Source organism: Medicago truncatula, chromosome 8, assembly GCF_003473485.1.
Source record: "Medicago truncatula cultivar Jemalong A17 chromosome 8, MtrunA17r5.0-ANR, whole genome shotgun sequence".
Classification (NCBI taxonomy): domain Eukaryota; kingdom Viridiplantae; phylum Streptophyta; class Magnoliopsida; order Fabales; family Fabaceae; genus Medicago; species Medicago truncatula.
In genome coordinates this window covers 34,196,153-34,214,075 of record NC_053049.1, presented here as the reverse complement: position 1 = coordinate 34,214,075, position 17,923 = coordinate 34,196,153, and the positions used below count along the sequence as shown (strand labels likewise).

Below are 17,923 nucleotides of genomic sequence, written 5' to 3'. Positions count from 1 at the left end.
ATGTAACAAAAAAAAAATTGGTTAACATAGTATGTAAAATTATCAAGGAATGAAAGAATAGTTATGCTAAATTGAAAATATAAACGTGCTATCACATATTTTTTTATGTAAATCGAAACAAAAAAATCAAATTGCCGTTCAAAGAATATTTTTTATTACCTTAAAAAAAAAAGAATATTTTTTATTAACTTAAATAATGATAGACATCAATGAAATTAATTACAAATAAATACTAATATTTCCTTATTAAGGAATTAAATTTAATTAAGGAAAAACTTAGATGTATTTCTTTATTTAATTTCAAGCTTGAAATTTCTCGGCTTTTAACTGCCGAAGTTTTCCTCAGTAGTTAACTGCAGCTGTTTTTCTAAAACTTCGGCAGTTAACTACCGAAGGGTATTTGGGTAAATTACTCGTGTTTCTCAGCCAAACCAAATGCGTAAACAGCAATTCTCATTTACATCTCAATGGTGGAACTGAAATAACAAGTTAAAAGTAAAGATAACAAAAATATTTAAAGGTTATAATATGAGAGATGTTTTTTTGAAAATGTTTCCTTGTCCGGTCCTTTTGGCAAGCATGAAACATTTGTTTCATGATTTTTCAGCTTGGATTGGATAATATGATGTTTTATTATCAGTTCTTCTTGCATACATTGGCTTCTATCTCAACTTTTTCATTTATTTGGTATCGACTTGTGCAATGACTTATCTGATGTGTATTTTATATTGAATAAGTGCTGTGCTATTGCAATGTTTTATGATAATCAACATTGAATAAAAAACAAAGATGACAACCAACTGCCGTATAATATTTAATGTGAGTATAAGAATTTCTATAGTTTACAAATATACTATTGCTATAGGTATTATTTACAAACCCATGATCAAAGTAATGCTATCAAAACTTAAAAAAAAATAGGAAGCAATATTGCTTCTCGTATAATGAAATTAATAAGCCTATTAATTTAAACAATACATACATAATGGAATGACACAAAGATGCTAAAAAATGGCTCTAAGTGTAAAAAGGATCACCATAAATGCAAAAGTAGGCTTCTTCCTAAATGACTGATTAGATGAAAATCTTCCAGGATTACTTGATGGGTCTGATCTAGCCACAGGATTAACAGCAATAGCAGGGGAAATAGCAGGAGAATGAGATTTGTTAGTAGGTATGGAGAGCACTTCTTCAGTACCTGAGAAGAAGATAACATCTCAATGTTCAACTACAATAAATGGATAAGAGAAGTAAAATATGCCAATATCTTGATGCTTAAGAATTAAGATGTAAAATATACTCACAGTTAGATTCCTTCCAACCAAGGTTCATGTTCTCACGATCGAAGACTATACGGTAACCAGTCATGAAGTTTTCTACATGAAGATAAACATAATGATTGTTTCAAGCTTGTATAGAAGTCATACATGTTCTTGTTAAAATATTGTTTCAACTAAGAATAGAAGGCATAGATTAGCAAAATAGTTTTTCCAAAAGGAGAATATAATTGATAACTCTGAATGAAAAACTTTATTATCATATGTTTTAGATGAAGAAATTCTTCTTCTGTTGTATACTCACGTCCAATGATATTCAAATTGTCACTTTTCTGTATTCCCAAACAAAGAAGATTTCCTTCAACCTGGATATAACACAAAAGGAATTTGAAATTAAGAAGGTTAAAGAATCATTAGCGATCATAAAACCAGAAGTTTGAGATAATGTTCTCACCTCACTAGAAACAGGTACAATTGGATCCGTGACATAATAATCATCTCCACCTTTCATTGTTAGATTCAAAAAGGGAACTTCAATTGTCTGATCTGGACTGCAGGTAAAGTTGAATTCAACTCAGTACCTAATAATTCAACTCAGATTTAAAAAGAAGAAAATTTGATGGTTTCTTTCAAACCTTTATTACCTCATGTCATAACAGTATTCAAAGGGGAGATCCGAATCAGGTGACAGAGGCGAATGTCGATTTGCTTTGACTAGAGAATTGAACTGCAAACACAACGGAGAATTTTAACGCGAATGACATAAAACTTGTCATCCCGTCTTAAGGAACTACAAAATAGATTACTTACCTTCTCGGAAATTAGCGTATAAGCTGGGTCATTTAGGTATGTGAATGAGGTACCGGAGTCGAAAATTGCATGAAACTCATGATCGGCAGCATATCCTCCCACAATAATTTGTGTAATGGTGACGTTATATGTAGGACTGAAAAGAAAAATCCAAGGTCAAAGAAGCACTAGTGAAGTTAGAAACCATTTTTCATATTTCCTTTTGCATAATTTAGAATGCAATTAAGAAAGTGATAACTTCTTGTTAAAAAAGAAACGAAGATAACATCCACTTACTGTGATTCCCTGAGGTTGAATGGTGTTTTTCCTTGGTCTGAGCTGCCGGTATCCCCAAACGTGATTCTTCCAGAACCATCAGATCCAAAACACATTGAAAAAGAATCTGAAATAAGCCCCTTTTGGGCTAGGATGCTCGGAACAGATACATTTTCCATACCAAGTCCAAATAAACCATTTGGAGCTGCACCATTTAGAAACACACCAGTCTGAACTTGGCCACAACTGCAATAGATTGGATGGAAAATTCCGTAAATTAATGTAAAGAAGACAAAATCTCAAGGTTGTTAAGAGCAAGGAAATGAGATTTATCGAAAACAAAAGGTTAATTACATAAAGAAGTTTCAAAAAGAGAATCAAACATTACAGAAGCTATGATGTTGAAAACTTGAAATATTAGTTTAAGGATCAACTTTTGGAAACTAGGACTCAAAAAGAAGTGATTTGGCAAAGAATACATTGATTCGGCAAATATACATACAGCCAATAAAATTTCTCGTTAAGATTTTAAGAATTTTACCCAATGGTAATTTGTGTGTCAATATCTTTTGTTTGATCATTATCTGTAATCAAATGTAACACATCTTCAACTAAGAATCCAGAAGATGAAGTATCATTTGAAAGATACTCAACTTCATACCGACAACTGCTACCGGATGAATGGCATTGTGTTTGTTTACACATGTTGCTATTGCATGGAACATTTTTCCTTGTAGATGACTTATCAAGTTCATAGATATTAAGATCAATTACCTGCAAAAGATTTTTTTGAGACAGAGAGGGTGAGAAAAGTGCCATTAAAAACAAACCTATTAGTACCCACATCAGTTCTATTTAGGACTCACAGAGAAACCATAGAAAAAAGGAAAGAAAATCCACTTAACCAAGACTGACCATCAAAATATCTAACAAGTAATTAAGATGAAAATGAAGTTTTATATAAGTTCTTCACTACTACCAAGGAAACACGGTACTAAGTGCGTGTTGGGATTAACAGAGAATTTGACAGAATCACAGTTCGAAATCACGATAGTTACACTTTGAAGCTTCAACTAAATCACAACACACATGCATTGAGAAGTGATAATGAGTGATTCACCGGAAATCCAAACATATACTAACAGAAATATACTGATAAAGGGTTACTATAATTGAGTATGAATCTTAACCAGCAAAAAGACAGTGCAGAGTACAAACCTTTCCATTTTGTGTCTTTAAACCGCGCACGCAACTGGTACAATTACAAGGTAACCAAAACAAGTCACTGCCGGTATCCAATGCCACCAAAAACCATAGAGGTGGTGTCCCAACCGAAACATTGGCAAAATGCAAACTGAAATCCAAATAACCAGGATAAATTATTACCACAACATCATACACAATATTCACTCTAGACTCAAGATTCCTAAAAATAGATGACCATAAAAATAAAAGATATCCCTTTTATAAAAAAAAAAATTAATTAATTTGGGAAATTGAAAAGTGGCTAAATTGGGAGATGAATTATCATACAATCCAAAAGCAGCAATCTGATGAGTTTCATTGCCGGCGGCGAAAGTGATCGGCGTATCACGATCATCGGCGAGTCTCCGGCCATGAAAAACGCGATCTCTATGAACCATAGCAGCATAGTATTGAGGAGTTCCTTTATGAGGTAACAATTCATCATTACCAATGCCTAGAATCTCGGTTACTGGATCCGAGAATCTATGATGAATATCCAAACCGAATTTCCCCAAGCTGTAGCAACTGTGTGAAGATAAACTCAACACCAACACCATCAACAACAACAACAACACCAGTGGCGAATGTACAGAGTCATGGCTATAGTAGTTGCAAGCCATGATGAAAATTTGAAGGTGGGTTTTTGTTGAATGATATGTTTAATTTAATTTTGATATATGTTTGGTAGAGAATGTGCATTGATGATAAGATAATGAAAGGAAAATACTTAAACGGATAATTAAGAAATGAAAATTATTGTGTTTGGTAGAGGAGGATTCTTAGTTAAGTTCTTTTTTTCTTTTCTTAATTTCTGTCAAAGAAAGTCAAATCAATTCTTAATTAAATTCTTGTTAGGTTATGAAGGGAGTATGGGACCATAATATGTTCAAAAGGATATCACATCTTAACCTAAAATTTTATAAAAATAATAGGTTTATTGAATCCTCTCTCATTTATAAATTGTTTAATATTCATTTTTTCTAACTCAATTTACCTAATTTTTTTAATGTTATTACTCTGTCCAGTATTTAATAAAAATCACGAGTATTAAAAAATATGGTTGAGATAATAAATTTGTCTTAAAAGTATGACTATTAGCGAATGAGCTAACTTTGTATATAGAAATGTATCCAATTACTCAAAAATAAAATGTATTCAATATTAACTTTCTTATATTCCAAAATAAATTAATAATAATAATATATTTAGAAAGAAATAAAAAAAGGCATCAATTTGCATTTTTTTTTGGGATTTAAACTTCAGACCTTATTATATATTATACATTGTTATTTACCAACTGAGCTAAGTTCAAGAGCACATTTGCAATTGATCTTAGATTTATTGATAAAAAGAATTTTGCTCAATATTTTTTTAGGGAAAAATAAATTATGGTAATAACTCTCGTCTTATGGTCAACACAAAATAAAAGTCTCCTCTAGTCCATAGTCCTCACTCTCACCACCTCTCTAGTTGGGAATGGGGATCATTCTTGACTACACACGTATAAATGTGGACCAATAACCATCAAAAGTACATTCAAATTAGTTTTTATTTTATGCTATTCAAATACTCTCTCCAAAAAAAAATATGTGACAAATAAGTAAATAAAAATTGATGTATTTCATTCGTAATATAGATTAAATACATCAAGTTTTGTTGATATATTTGACTTTTATAAAAGAGACACTATGAAAATATACACTCTCATCCCTTCAAAAGTAAAATTAATTTTGATGCTTGAATTACACTCTCTCCCCTCTTATAAAAGAGACAAATTAGTTTTGATGTTTGAATTACACTCTCTCCCCTCTTATATTAAAATATACACTCCCCTCCCTTGAAAAGTAAAATTTATACTCCCCTCCCTTATAAGATGCTTAAATTACAATTCCCTCCCTTAATAATTAAATATACACTATACTTTAATCTATTTTAATATATATAAATATTTTTATGATATATATTAATTTTGAACCACCATTTAAGAAAAATTAATTTATTTCTTTATAATTTAAATGCCAATGATAATTAAATTTAAATATTTTTCTATTGATTTTATAATTTAGAGTATAAAATTAATAACCATGATTTATTGTCTTTAGTAATTTTTCACATATTTTAACTTTATTTTGGGTTGTTTCATATTTTATAATAGGGTTTAAAACTACATGTTAATGAAATTGTGAATAAAAAATAACGAAAAATATGTGTTAGATTATTATTAAGTAGACCCGCAATACTATTTTTTTGAAGTGTGTTAGATTATTATTTTTTTGCTAGATTATAGAAATAAAAAAATATTGAGGGATTTAACATAAGAGGAGTGGGAAATGTAATTCAAGCTTCTCTTAAGGGAGATGAGTGAAAAGTTTTCTAATTATATTTCGAATAAGAGGGGAGGGGAGTGTATATTTTAACATAAGAGGGGATGACAGTGTAATTCAAGCATCTTTTAGGGGTGGAGAGTGTAATTTATTATTATTTTTTTTTTTAAAAAAAAAGTACCTAGAATAGGAACATAGAGACTAGTATGTTACCGTATGTTTTCAGACTCAATTTGATTATTTCTTTATTTTCAATTTTATTTTAATAGTTTAATGAAGGGCAAAAGTTTGTTTAGCATTGAAGTTAGTACCTTTTTGCTTTTCTTTTTCCATTCCGTATCACATGTATGCTACTTGTTTATGCTGTCCATACCTACTGCCAAACTCTATTTCAATATATGTTGGTTGCTTGCCTTTAAGAGATACATAAACAATTGAGCAATCATGTTAAAAAATTTATTCTTAGATTCTTTTTTTTGACAAATTCTTAGATAATCATTGACATTCATGCAAATATGGTATAGAGCAGAATATTAGTAGTGTATTCTCGTGTTGTTTATCTTGAGCAATTATTTAGAACTGTTGTATTCAAAAGTTTCACAATTAGTATAATGAACCATCAAATAACTGCATCTTTGATACCATGATGAACCAGCGTGATACTCAAAATCCACAGTGTTACCATTACCAAACAAACACTAATACTAGCATGTGTGTGTAATTGGTTTGGAGGAAAACAACCCTTACTTATAATTTAGTTTTTCCAGTTTTTTATTTTTAACTCATAATCTTGGTTGTTTTATAAAACTAGCATGCAATCAAGCATGTTTTTTCTCTTTATGTTTCTACATAATTAAATAATTATTTTACTAGAAGAATTAAGGATGAAAAGTTATTATTTCTTAATATGTAAGTTTGAATCGAAAGAACTAAACATTAAACCAAATAACTGAAATAACTGAAAGTGATCAAGTGGTTAATAAACATCAGTTAGGGTGTGTTTGGATGGAGGGTTTAGGAGGGGAAGAAAGGGGAGGGTTTAAATTTCATTTTTAAATTACGGACACTATAAAATATTTTTTGAAGAGTTAACATATTAACATGATAAATGATCATATAATACTTCAATTACACTTAATTTATTCTAGAGAAACATGTTATATAGTCTGTAATTTAAAAAAAAAAAAAAAACTCTCCCTTCTCTTCCCCTCCTAAACCCTGATGAATTTGAACACACCCTTAAAAAATTAATGGTTAGAATTATTACCTTATAAAAACAGGAGACTAAGAAGAAGAAAAAACCAAACATTAGTGAAGGAGAGAGTACAAACATTGTTGCCCTTTTTTCTTGAGAAATGCTAAAGAATGTACTTAAGACATTGATTAAGATGATAAAAGTTGAAATATTGCATTAGAAAATGATGAAAAGTGAAAATGATTTTCTGTCATCCTTAATTCTTCCAGTAAAAAAATTATTTAATACTAGATGTAGAAACAACATAAAGAGAAAAAACGTGCTTGATTGGTGAAATATTAACCTAACCCTTTTTTTCTTGTACTTTGTAAGGTCAATCTATTTCAGCCATGTGGCGGTAGCAGTTAGGAATAGGAGTGTTGATTGGTGAAGCTTTTTTCTCTCATCAATGCAAGGATGCGTGACTTTCATTTGTTTCTTTTTTAGTGCTTTTGCTTTCCTTTTTGTTTGTCTTTTGAATTTGTGATGTATGAATTATGAACCGTGAAAATAACTGTTCGGCTTGCCTGGTTGAGCCACCACATTCTACACAATAGACTTCTCAGCTAATTGGTTGAAAACAAATGTTGAATGTAACAATGGCATAAAAGGAAATTATTCGATTAACTTTGGGGAACACCTAAGTAGGGCATTAGAAGCAAAAAAATGATCGATTTTGCCCTGATATTACATTAGTTTATAGTACCAATACAAAATTTTATTAAGTTCCTCCCCGGCCTAATATTTCACCCTTGCCAAGATTTTTATTACCATTGCGGTAGTCTATCATTTGAAAGTGATCCAAAGTCCATGGTTTTTACCTCAGACAAAAATAAGTGAATCAATACTAGACCAGTCCAGAAGAGTATAGCCAGCCATATTGGCTTACACAACAAAATTTGTTATGTACAAAAAGACGTATTTTGAGTCTATGAAGCTCACATATATGTATCTACATTTACATTTTAAACTTTACCAATTACGCTCTACAAAGAATATAATAATAATTCCACAAAAATTTAACTACTACTCTAGGCAAAATTTATGATAATCTCTTTCCTTTCAACAAAGCTACTTTCACCTTCTTTTCCTGATTCATTCACATTGTAGAAGCAGAGGTGATACCAAATTTATCAGAGTATTTAGTTCGTGATAATAATGGTGAAACAACTGCCATTTGATGAAGAAACTCAACATCATGAACCAAAGGATTCTCAGTTCTGCGCGGCGGCGAGCCAGAGTAACAACAAGGTAAGCATCCATTACATATTGATTCCCTTCCATCTACATTCTGCATAAACATTCATCAACCCAATCAACAAGCCATTCATACTCAATTCAATTCGTCTCCATAGTTATTTATTAAGTTAACAAAATCAAAAACCTTTTCAATGATCATATTCAGTACTCCATTCCCTTCATCAATGTTTTGCTGACTGGTGAAAAAGTGTGACAAATCATAAGCAAGTTCACTAAAGGAATCAACAAGAGAGTTAAATACATTGTTATAAAATCACAATATTCAACTTTAGTCTCTATAAAAAGTTTATTCACTTTTAATCATGTAAAATACCATAAATGGAAGACTAAGTTTTTATAAACGAATAAATTTTTTATAGAGACTAAAGATAAAAGGAATGTGGCATCATGTTGACTAAAATCGTCTTGGGACATCTGCTTTATGGTGCAACGGCCGTAGAGAGATAAAAAAATTATCTTTCGCAATCTAACAATTCATAGTAGCCTAGGAGATCCAACCATGACTAAAAATATATTTGGTACATGTTTTCTGTCACGTCGAGTTTGACGAAATTCCAGTAATACCACAGTATTTCTATCAAATTCACTGTCAATCAAAAGATGCATTTAGTTATAACGAGAGAGAAAGAATCAAACCTGTGTTTGGTACACCTGATTGGTTTGAGGAAATCAGGTATGGAAGGTGAAAGCCTAATAGGTTTTGGGCAAATGGGTTGATCATAATTTCTTGAACCAATCCTTTTTCTATCTGAACCCAAATCACCAAGATTGCTTTTCATTGCTTGACGATGCATGTTCTTTTTTTTTTCTCTCCTGAGAGTGAAAGGAGCATATGTGACTTGTGACTCTTTCAATCTATTTATCCCTACGTTGAATTGGTTTTAGTGTGTAGAGTATCAGTTACATTGAAAGAATAGCCACACATTTTTCAGAGAGAAAGTTCTATGTAACAAAACTAAAGATCAGTGGAGCCACAATGTATTGGAAATTCATAGTATGTTATAGTGGAAAGTGATCTGCACTTGTTTGGCTCAGAGTGATTATAGGATTTGTGTTTGACTAGAGTAAAAATTACAACATTGGAATTGGAATTGGAATGTCTTAACCTTAATTATTGTTTTCTTCAAAAACTAGTACAATGCTTCTTTTTTTCATGTATATATAATAATATGAGGTTTCCAATCGATATATTCGACCAAGTATCGTTTATGCATATTTTTAGGTATAGATATTTATATATAATTTAAATATATATAATATACAAGAAGTTTTTAATTGGTTCCTTAAAAAAAAAAAAATTAAGCTTTTAATTAGTAGGATAATATTCAGTGTATATTTAAACCTACTGGTTTGTTCGTGTGACGTTGTTTTTTATTGATTGATTAATAGTTTCAGTCATGGATGTTTACGATGGAATTGAATTTGATTGGTTACTATATATGCAGAGTGAAACAAGTAAAGGTGATGGCAAGCAAGCAACACACAAGATTCCAACTTCACCAAACGTGATAAACCTCTCACTTCATGGTCTAACTCTGATATATGTTGAGGAGTTTATCGCTTCTGATCCTGTTCATGGACCTGTGGTAATAATTCTTTCACTTGCATATGGTAGATGTGATGTCTAAAATGTCTGGTAAATCTATTTATATAGATTAAAAGCGAAAGAATTATTACCAGACATCTATTTACCAGACATCTACCAAACGATGAAATGAGATGATATTGTGTGTTATTTTTTCTTTTCATTTATTTTCCAGGTCAACCAACCACGCTGCATGTCTCTTAAGTTGGCGTAACATGTTGTTTTCTGCATGTCTCCTAAGTTGACGAATTGTTATGTGGAATAACTCACAGTATAGATGCAAGTGGCACTTTTAGATAGAATCCACTTGTTTGGTGTTGTCCTCTTTTTGAAGGGAAACAAAAACTACTTTTTAATTAAAATGTATTCCCTCCGTCTCAAATTATAAACAAAAAAAAAAAAATCATACTTATCAAGAAAACTAAAATATAAGAGATCGTTTAATTTGGTGCACATGATAGGATAAACATATGATAAGATAAGAAGATGGATAAGGATATGATATGATAGTTACATCATAACACTTATCCTATCACATGTTTGGTGCATACATGATAAATACTAATAGGAAAACATAGTTTTTTTTTAATGTGTTTGGTAAGCCAAACAAAAACTAAAATTAAGAAACGTATAAAAAACTCCAATGGCAGCACGTTCGCAAATCCATGCCACAAAGGTACCAAGAACAATAAAAATGCCACTAATGATTCCAATAATTGATGAAAACATCCTTTTATTCTTCGATTCACAAAATAAAGTTACAAATTTTGTTTTGCAATTGTACTAGAAAAGAGCATAATCCAATAATATCAAATTGGGTTTAGATGAATCAGTATCCAAAGATTCACAAAAATGGTGAAAATTTTGTTTTGCAATTGTACCAAAAAATGGAAAAATCGTCCAAGAATATGAAATTGGGTTCAGATAAATCAGAAAAATAAAAAGTGATATGTTGGAACGAATTAGAAGAAGAAAAAAAAAACTAAGAAGAAAACTAAGAGATAGTGAGGCTGGCGGTGGAGTGGAGGAAGATGAACAGTTGCAGAGAAGAAAAAACAATTACAATCAATTTTGAAATAGATCATTGGAGAGGGTGGGAGTCGAAAGAGGGTTTTGAAGAATAAAAGATGCGCATGTGACAATATTATGTTATCATGTTGTTAATCCACCAAAAACTAAGGATAAAAATAACAAAGGGTGGATGGGATAAGATTGGAAATAGGTTTAATTTATCATTTCTTATTGGTGCACCAAACAACGGATTAAAGCAGGATAGGAAAGTCCTATCATATCATGTCTCTCTATCATGTGCACCAAACGGGCCTAAGAATTTGGAGTATAGTTTTTTGTGTTTTCTTTGAAAAAAGTTTTATAGGAAGATATAAAAACAATTTTCATTGGCTATTGGATATGGAAAAAATGAAAGAGAGAGAAAATTGAATGTAATTTGCATTTAATTTGATGAGAATAAACAAAAGTTTTTCTTGAAAAAATGATTTTTTTAAAAAAACAAAATTAAATAGGATAAAAGTTTTTCTTTTTTTGTTTATATTTTGGGACAAAAAAAATGAGTTTTTTTTTTCTTGTATGATGGGACGGAGTTGGTATGTTCAAAAGAGTTACCATAATTATGTAAGTGTGTGGGAAAAAAATGAAAACGCACGAAAGAAGTGTTTCAGTGCTTTTCTTAGAAGTTAGAACTCAGAGCTAGAAGCTTCGAGTTGGACATTAATTTTGATTTTCAGAAGTTTTTTTGTTTCACCATTAAAAGAGTTTCTTCCATCATCATAACATCCTTTAGATATCATCATGGATGTATTCTCTTTCTGTCATTCGTCGTAGGTTTCACTGACATACATTGGTTTTAATGTCATCATTACAAGATAACAAAAATGACACCAACATCCACATATTGTTTGTCATGTGTATGAATCAGGCAACACTATAATTTGTATTAAGCTTAAAGCTGAACTGGTTACCGCAAAATCTCTCTTGATGATTTGATTTGATGCACAACTTTTTATTGATCTCCATCTATATTTAACTAAGGTACTATTTTTCATTTGATCAACCCTCCCACACTGGTCTTCTTTTTACATGTTAAACCATAATGCTACATTTGTCATCGTTTCTAAAATTAACAATATTTTCGTGTTGCCAAATTATGGGCAACCATTTTTCAAGTCTCATGTAATTGAGCATTTATTTTCTTAATAAGAGCGTCTCCAAATATTATCATGTTAAACAGGTTTAGATCTCACTTCTAGTAGCTAGTTCATTAGACGAGTGATACTCATGTCGGGGTAGGCTTGAGAATTGAGATCAATTCTCACAACATGACTTGAATTTAATTACGAAAAGTTAGATGTGTCCAAATGCACATATACATTGTAGATATATCTTTAAATTCTTAACTTGCTATCTGATGGGTACTAAGATACCAACCACATTACTTTTAAGAATTTTATGAAACTTTAGCCACTTTTCATTTCAGCCTTCCAATATTATGCAATCCGGCAATGAGTTCCACTTGTTATCCCCTATACTATTTTTGTAGATATATTATGAAGGAATGTTGGATAGTTTTTTGTTATAGAATATGTTGCATGTAATTTATACGTATAATTTCCATAAAATAAAATAACATGAAACTTAGGCATACCACAAATGAAATCCAGCAACCAAAAAAAAACTGCAAAATGAAAATTAGGAACGACCAATTTGAAAAGGGGATCCTTGGATGAAATAAAAGCACTTGACTTGGAATGAGTAGCATAATAATTTTTATTTTTATTTTCATATATCGAAAATAATTCTGTGAGTTTCAACATTTTAGTTTGAGGTTTTCCTCTTTCAATTTACAAATCTTATTTTGAGGTTACTTTTATGTATTGATTTTAAATTTTATTTATTTATCTTTTTTTTCTTTAAAGATTTCAAGATCTTCAATCCAACTTTTTTGCTCAGAACTTAAAAACTTCTTATCAAGAATTTTGTCGTAATTTCACAGTTGAGTTAGAAATAAAAATCATTTGCATTGGGTTTTCTTTTTTTTAGGTTGAGGGACAACAGGTGGAAGGGGGTATCATTCACTAAATGAGTTGTAGTTTCTGTTACCACTTGAGATGCATTTTCTGTTTATGGTTAATTAGGGTCTTGTAAATAAATTTCCAATACTGAAAATTAGACATCATTCTTGCGAAACCAAGCCAGATTAAACAGATAAATTTTGTAAATTTGATAGTGTTAAGAAAATGGATTAGTTAGGTTGAACCTCTTAAAGTAAAAAAGTTGCGATTGACAAAATAAACGAGTAATGTAATGCGTTTGATTTGCTAAAAAATGAAGGACAGGACAGAACAACTTTAGTTGTCCAGTGTTTGATTTGTAAAACGACAAACTTGAGGCAAGGGACATGACAAAAACTCATATTTTTGTCCCTCACCAAACCACAGTACAACTTTTTGTCTCACATACAAGTTGTCTAAAATACCAAAATAGCATTTTGTCCCTCAAAAATCGTATAAAACAAAAAATTACTCAATGCCATAAAAATTTTGTCATGTGCTATTCTGTCTTGTGTTGTACTGTTCTATCTTATACTTTTCTGTCCAGTACTTACTGTTTTGCAAACCAAACACACCCGTAAGAGGTACACTTAAGTTACAAAACCCAAGGGATATGGAGTGAAAATATTAGATTGAGTAATATAAGGCAGTCATGGCCATCAAAGCTACGAATAACTTTCTTCTCATTGCAACCATTACAACATGCAATTTTAATAAAATAAAAACTAACCACAAAATTTCTTGTCAACCAAATAATCAATTGACACCATTACAGAAAGTTCCTTGCATCTGGCTTTGGAGCTCAAATTACTAATCCAAATACAGAAGTTACCCTAGAGTGATGATTCAGGGGTGTAACATTGATTGGAAGTGCACTGACGGCATGTTAATCGCTATTCTTCTATGTTTTCATTTATTCTTATTCTTTTGGCACAATTAAATCCTCCTTTTCATAACTTGATTTTGTTCTTATGAGCATTCACACGAACATAGTTAAATGAGAATATATATATATATGAGAAATGATATTTATACAACTAATTTATGACAACTTTGAAACAAATCACTCCCTCTTTCCATTTCTATATGATTGCCTGAAGGTTTACGATCAATTGAATTTTTATTAAAGGGTCTATTTGATTCAATTGTACCATGTGATCCTTTAAAGTAGGTTTTAAGTGACTTATTTAAGTTCCATGTTTTTTTTCCTTTGACTTAAAATGTAAACTAATTCCGACTCTAATTTATTTTCTTTCAATTTTGAGCCTCAAATATAATTATAATAAATTATTATGATACAAAAATGAAATTAGAACATAAGAGTAAAGTAATAAGAAAAAACTTGGCGGTAGAGAACTATATTTAAAATTTGAATCATTTGATTCCAAATCCTTTTAATGCACCCTCCTAAAAAGAAAAACGTCTTTCTTGGCTATATAAAGAATGATTTAATTGTGCATAAAAGCCATTAATATTTGATTTTTTGTTGACAAAACCATTATATGTGACATCTCATTGTAATTTGTTTATTATCCCATCATACCCATATAAGGAAGTTAATTATTTAGTTGTAAAACGAAGAATAGCGATTGCGGGGACAATTTAGATGAACATTTTTTTGTGGAAAACTAAGAATGAATTAAAATAACACTGACTACCTTTTTTTCTCTCTTAAAATAACTTTTATCTTACATTTTTTATTTTTGTTAATATTTAATAAAAAAATCGTAAATAAAAAAACTTTTTTTCTTTGGAAACTACTGTTTGATTTAAGAACATTTAAGGTGTTAAAAACAAAACTTTAATCAATATTTTTATGAGAAACCAAGGTAGTTAGTGTTATTTTATTACATTCTTAATTAGTTTTCCTTTTATGTCCTTTAATTTACTATTTGTTTTGTGCGGTAGACGCTCAAACAAATTGATCTGAGTCCAAGCAGATGGACAGTGCATAGTCATATGAAGATGAGTATTCATAATAATACCGCATTAAACTAATTTTTACTGAGTATTGCTAAATCAAGCGAGAAAAAGCATGGTAAAAAATTTGTCAAAAAAAAAAAAGCATGGTAAAAAAGTAATCAACCAATTATAAATTAAGGGAAGTCGTCGGGAAAGGTGGAAGTCAAAGAAAACTGCCCATCGAGGAATGAACTTCATGATATTCTGGCGAGACTATAATTCGTTTGATATAGCATTTTTCATTTTTATTTTGCGCAGTTTAGAAAACACAATTTTATTTTATCTAGTATATTTTTAACGTTTGTGTTTCATTTTTTTTCAAGTGATAATTATCAAATGCAATACGTGATTTCAAAACCTGATAATTGAGATAACTTTACCGCGGTAGAAATACGAGGATGAGTGGTACCGTTAATGGGATGAGAATTTAGGAATAAGTGAGTGATGATCAACAAAAAGTTAAACATTGAGATAATATCAATTTTCAACAAATATTTAGTTTAAGGGAAATTTGTTTCGGTAGAGGTCTAGAGGAATCAAACATGTTGACAATTTTTTTGGTCTCTAATCAAATTAAATATGCAATTTGTTTGTTTGCTTTTTGGTTGGTAATGATTTTTTAACATAAGAGAAGTCATATTTTTTAATCAAAATATTTTTTCTCCAATACTCTTGAGATAAGCCATGAATCCTAACCCACACTTATGCAGAAGTGTTTAATTGTATTTTAGGGCTAAAATCACTTGATCTGGGAAACAACTTAAGATTACCAAGGTTAAGGTTCCATGATGAAACCGACCTCACCCTCCTTAGATCTTCTAGGTTAGTAAATGTAAATCCAAAATAACCTTTACCTATTATTTGGACTCCCCTATCTGTTAAGATCCTTCCAGATCAAAGCTAACTTCCCTTTCAAGGCATCAACAGACAGGGGTGAGGAACCCTTAGGCCAGAGTACTCTACCATGAAGATTGTATTTGCATGTGTCCATACCTGAAAGATATTCCTCCTCAGGAATCTGTATAGCTAAGCCATTGCCCTTGAGGGAGCTGAGTGTAGAAGAAGGCGGTTTAGGGTTGGGAGGTTCAAGAAGATGGTGAATAGTGCTCAAAGAAAATCTCGAGACTTTCTCTCTTTAGATGCATTTCTAGATGCATTCTCCCTCTCCCTCTCCCTCTCCCTCTCCCCCCTCCCTCCCTCCCTCCACAGAAGTCATATATTCAATTTGTAGGATAAGGAGTAAAAAAATAAAAGGGAAAAAAAAGCAAGAGACTCAAATAGTGTATTACTACATTTACCTAAAAAAACATAAATGGTTTAATCTGCCTTATTTACCATTTTTAAAAAAAATGAGCATTCTAATGGGCATAAATGATAAATATATGATAAATGATAAGAAAAGAGGGAGGTCACTTTTACTGGTTCGAGAATGAACCGTCGTGGATGTGTTTAGCTTAGATTTTTTTGGATAAATTAAGTTTTTGTTTATGCTAGGCTAAGTTCAACTATTCAAGTCGTCTATGTTAAAATGCACTCTCTTTGGCTGTAGAAATCAAGTTCTAAATAGTGAAATAATGCAATTTTTCCGGATGCTCATTCTCACACCTATTGATTGATGTGGGTCTAATTGGACCAAGCTATGATTAGTTAATGACTGTTTTCATGAGATATAAAGAAGATGTTTTTATAAGCTATCTCCTTCCTAGAGGAGCTAATGAAAACAAGCCAACCACCAATTATAAATGTGTCCATTATGACCGCCCAAACTAATGAATACTTCGAGACTTGAAGACTAATGACCGCCCAAACTAGGTCAACCTTTTAAAAGGCTCTACATGTGCATACTCTTAAACGAGGACGAAACCCAGAACGCATTAGTTTGATAAACAAAATATTACAAATCCATACAAAGTAGCAAAATGAATAAAGACACAACTACTGAAATCAGAGAACAGCAAACAGCCCAAAAAGTAAAAATTACAAATAAAGAGCCAAAAAATTACGGTTCATCCACCAGCTCGCCATCCTCAACAATCTTCAAAGAGTCCAGACCTGATATATATATATCAAGTTCAGGATAAAAGTGCATATAAAAGAAATTTGACACACTTGTATTCCAAATAATAACTTTTTTTATTATACTACTTCATATAAAAGAAATTCTAAAGTCATATTTATGATGTGCTAATTTAAAATATTGTTAAGCACATTTTTCTATCATTTGAATATGACTGAAGTTGAGTAAATTAAGTGCAATTGTTTACGCATGATATTATTGTATCATATTCTCTTAAGCATAAACATTATTAATTTGTATAATTGTAATCTCACCTATCGTGGATACAATTATGCGAATTTTGTTAAATAGATTAGCATTATATTGGTAACAGTCATACCCTATCGGTGTGTTGTTATTAATATAATTGTTATTATTCAATGTACCTAAGATGTTTATACTTATGTCAATTATAATTAGAATATTCTATCAATGTTTAAATTTTGAGACATAAGAATTGTACATTGTTATGATATAGTTATTACTTCTTATCCTTAAGATCCTTGAATGAATGGGATTACAATAAGTAAGTTACTCTTTTAAAAGACATGTAGCAAATTATATAAATTTTGCAATCCAATATTAGTCAAATTGAATTAAATTTTACTTAAATATTATTTTATATATATATATATATATATATATATATATATATATATATATATATATTTTGGATTGCTACTATCCCTTTGTTATGTGAGTGACGGACATACTCTATCGGTGTGACGTTACTTAACATAATCATTATGTGATAGAGAAATAGTTGAATATTTATTTAAAATATCTTTCATACTTTTAATTCAACTATCATTATTTATTCTCTATCAAGTGGGAGAATCCTTGTTAT

The 17,923-nt window shown here is 30.6% G+C and overlaps 2 protein-coding genes across 3 annotated transcripts in view; both read right to left on the bottom strand.

Annotated features, from left to right (window-relative positions):
* Positions 1–790: 790 nt before the first annotated feature.
* LOC11439612 (aspartyl protease family protein 1) overlaps positions 791–17,923 on the bottom strand; it is a 41,003-nt gene continuing 23,870 nt past the window's right edge. The window contains exons 1-10 of one of the 2 annotated variants that reach the window (XM_003629208.4): positions 3,876–4,341; positions 3,561–3,696; positions 2,884–3,116; positions 2,364–2,588; positions 2,088–2,223; positions 1,922–2,004; positions 1,732–1,828; positions 1,582–1,642; positions 1,305–1,376; positions 791–1,198 (exon numbers count right to left, since the gene is read on the bottom strand). In XM_003629208.4, the coding sequence (XP_003629256.2) occupies positions 1,005–1,198; positions 1,305–1,376; positions 1,582–1,642; positions 1,732–1,828; positions 1,922–2,004; positions 2,088–2,223; positions 2,364–2,588; positions 2,884–3,116; positions 3,561–3,696; positions 3,876–4,207 (1,569 nt within the window). In that variant the 5' untranslated portion in view covers positions 4,208–4,341 and the 3' untranslated portion in view covers positions 791–1,004. Of the gene's footprint in view, positions 1,199–1,304; positions 1,377–1,581; positions 1,643–1,731; positions 1,829–1,921; positions 2,005–2,087; positions 2,224–2,363; positions 2,589–2,883; positions 3,117–3,560; positions 3,697–3,875; positions 4,342–17,923 lie in introns of those variants that run through there. The other variant, XM_024773359.2, reaches the window with a different exon arrangement.
* LOC120577429 (uncharacterized) lies at positions 8,002–9,329 on the bottom strand. Its single transcript, XM_039828831.1, has 3 exons — positions 9,042–9,329; positions 8,530–8,581; positions 8,002–8,436 (listed from the first exon to the last, which is right to left on the bottom strand). Exons 1-3 carry the CDS (start codon positions 9,197–9,199, stop codon positions 8,245–8,247), a joined length of 402 nt encoding a protein of 133 aa, XP_039684765.1. The 5' UTR covers positions 9,200–9,329; the 3' UTR covers positions 8,002–8,244.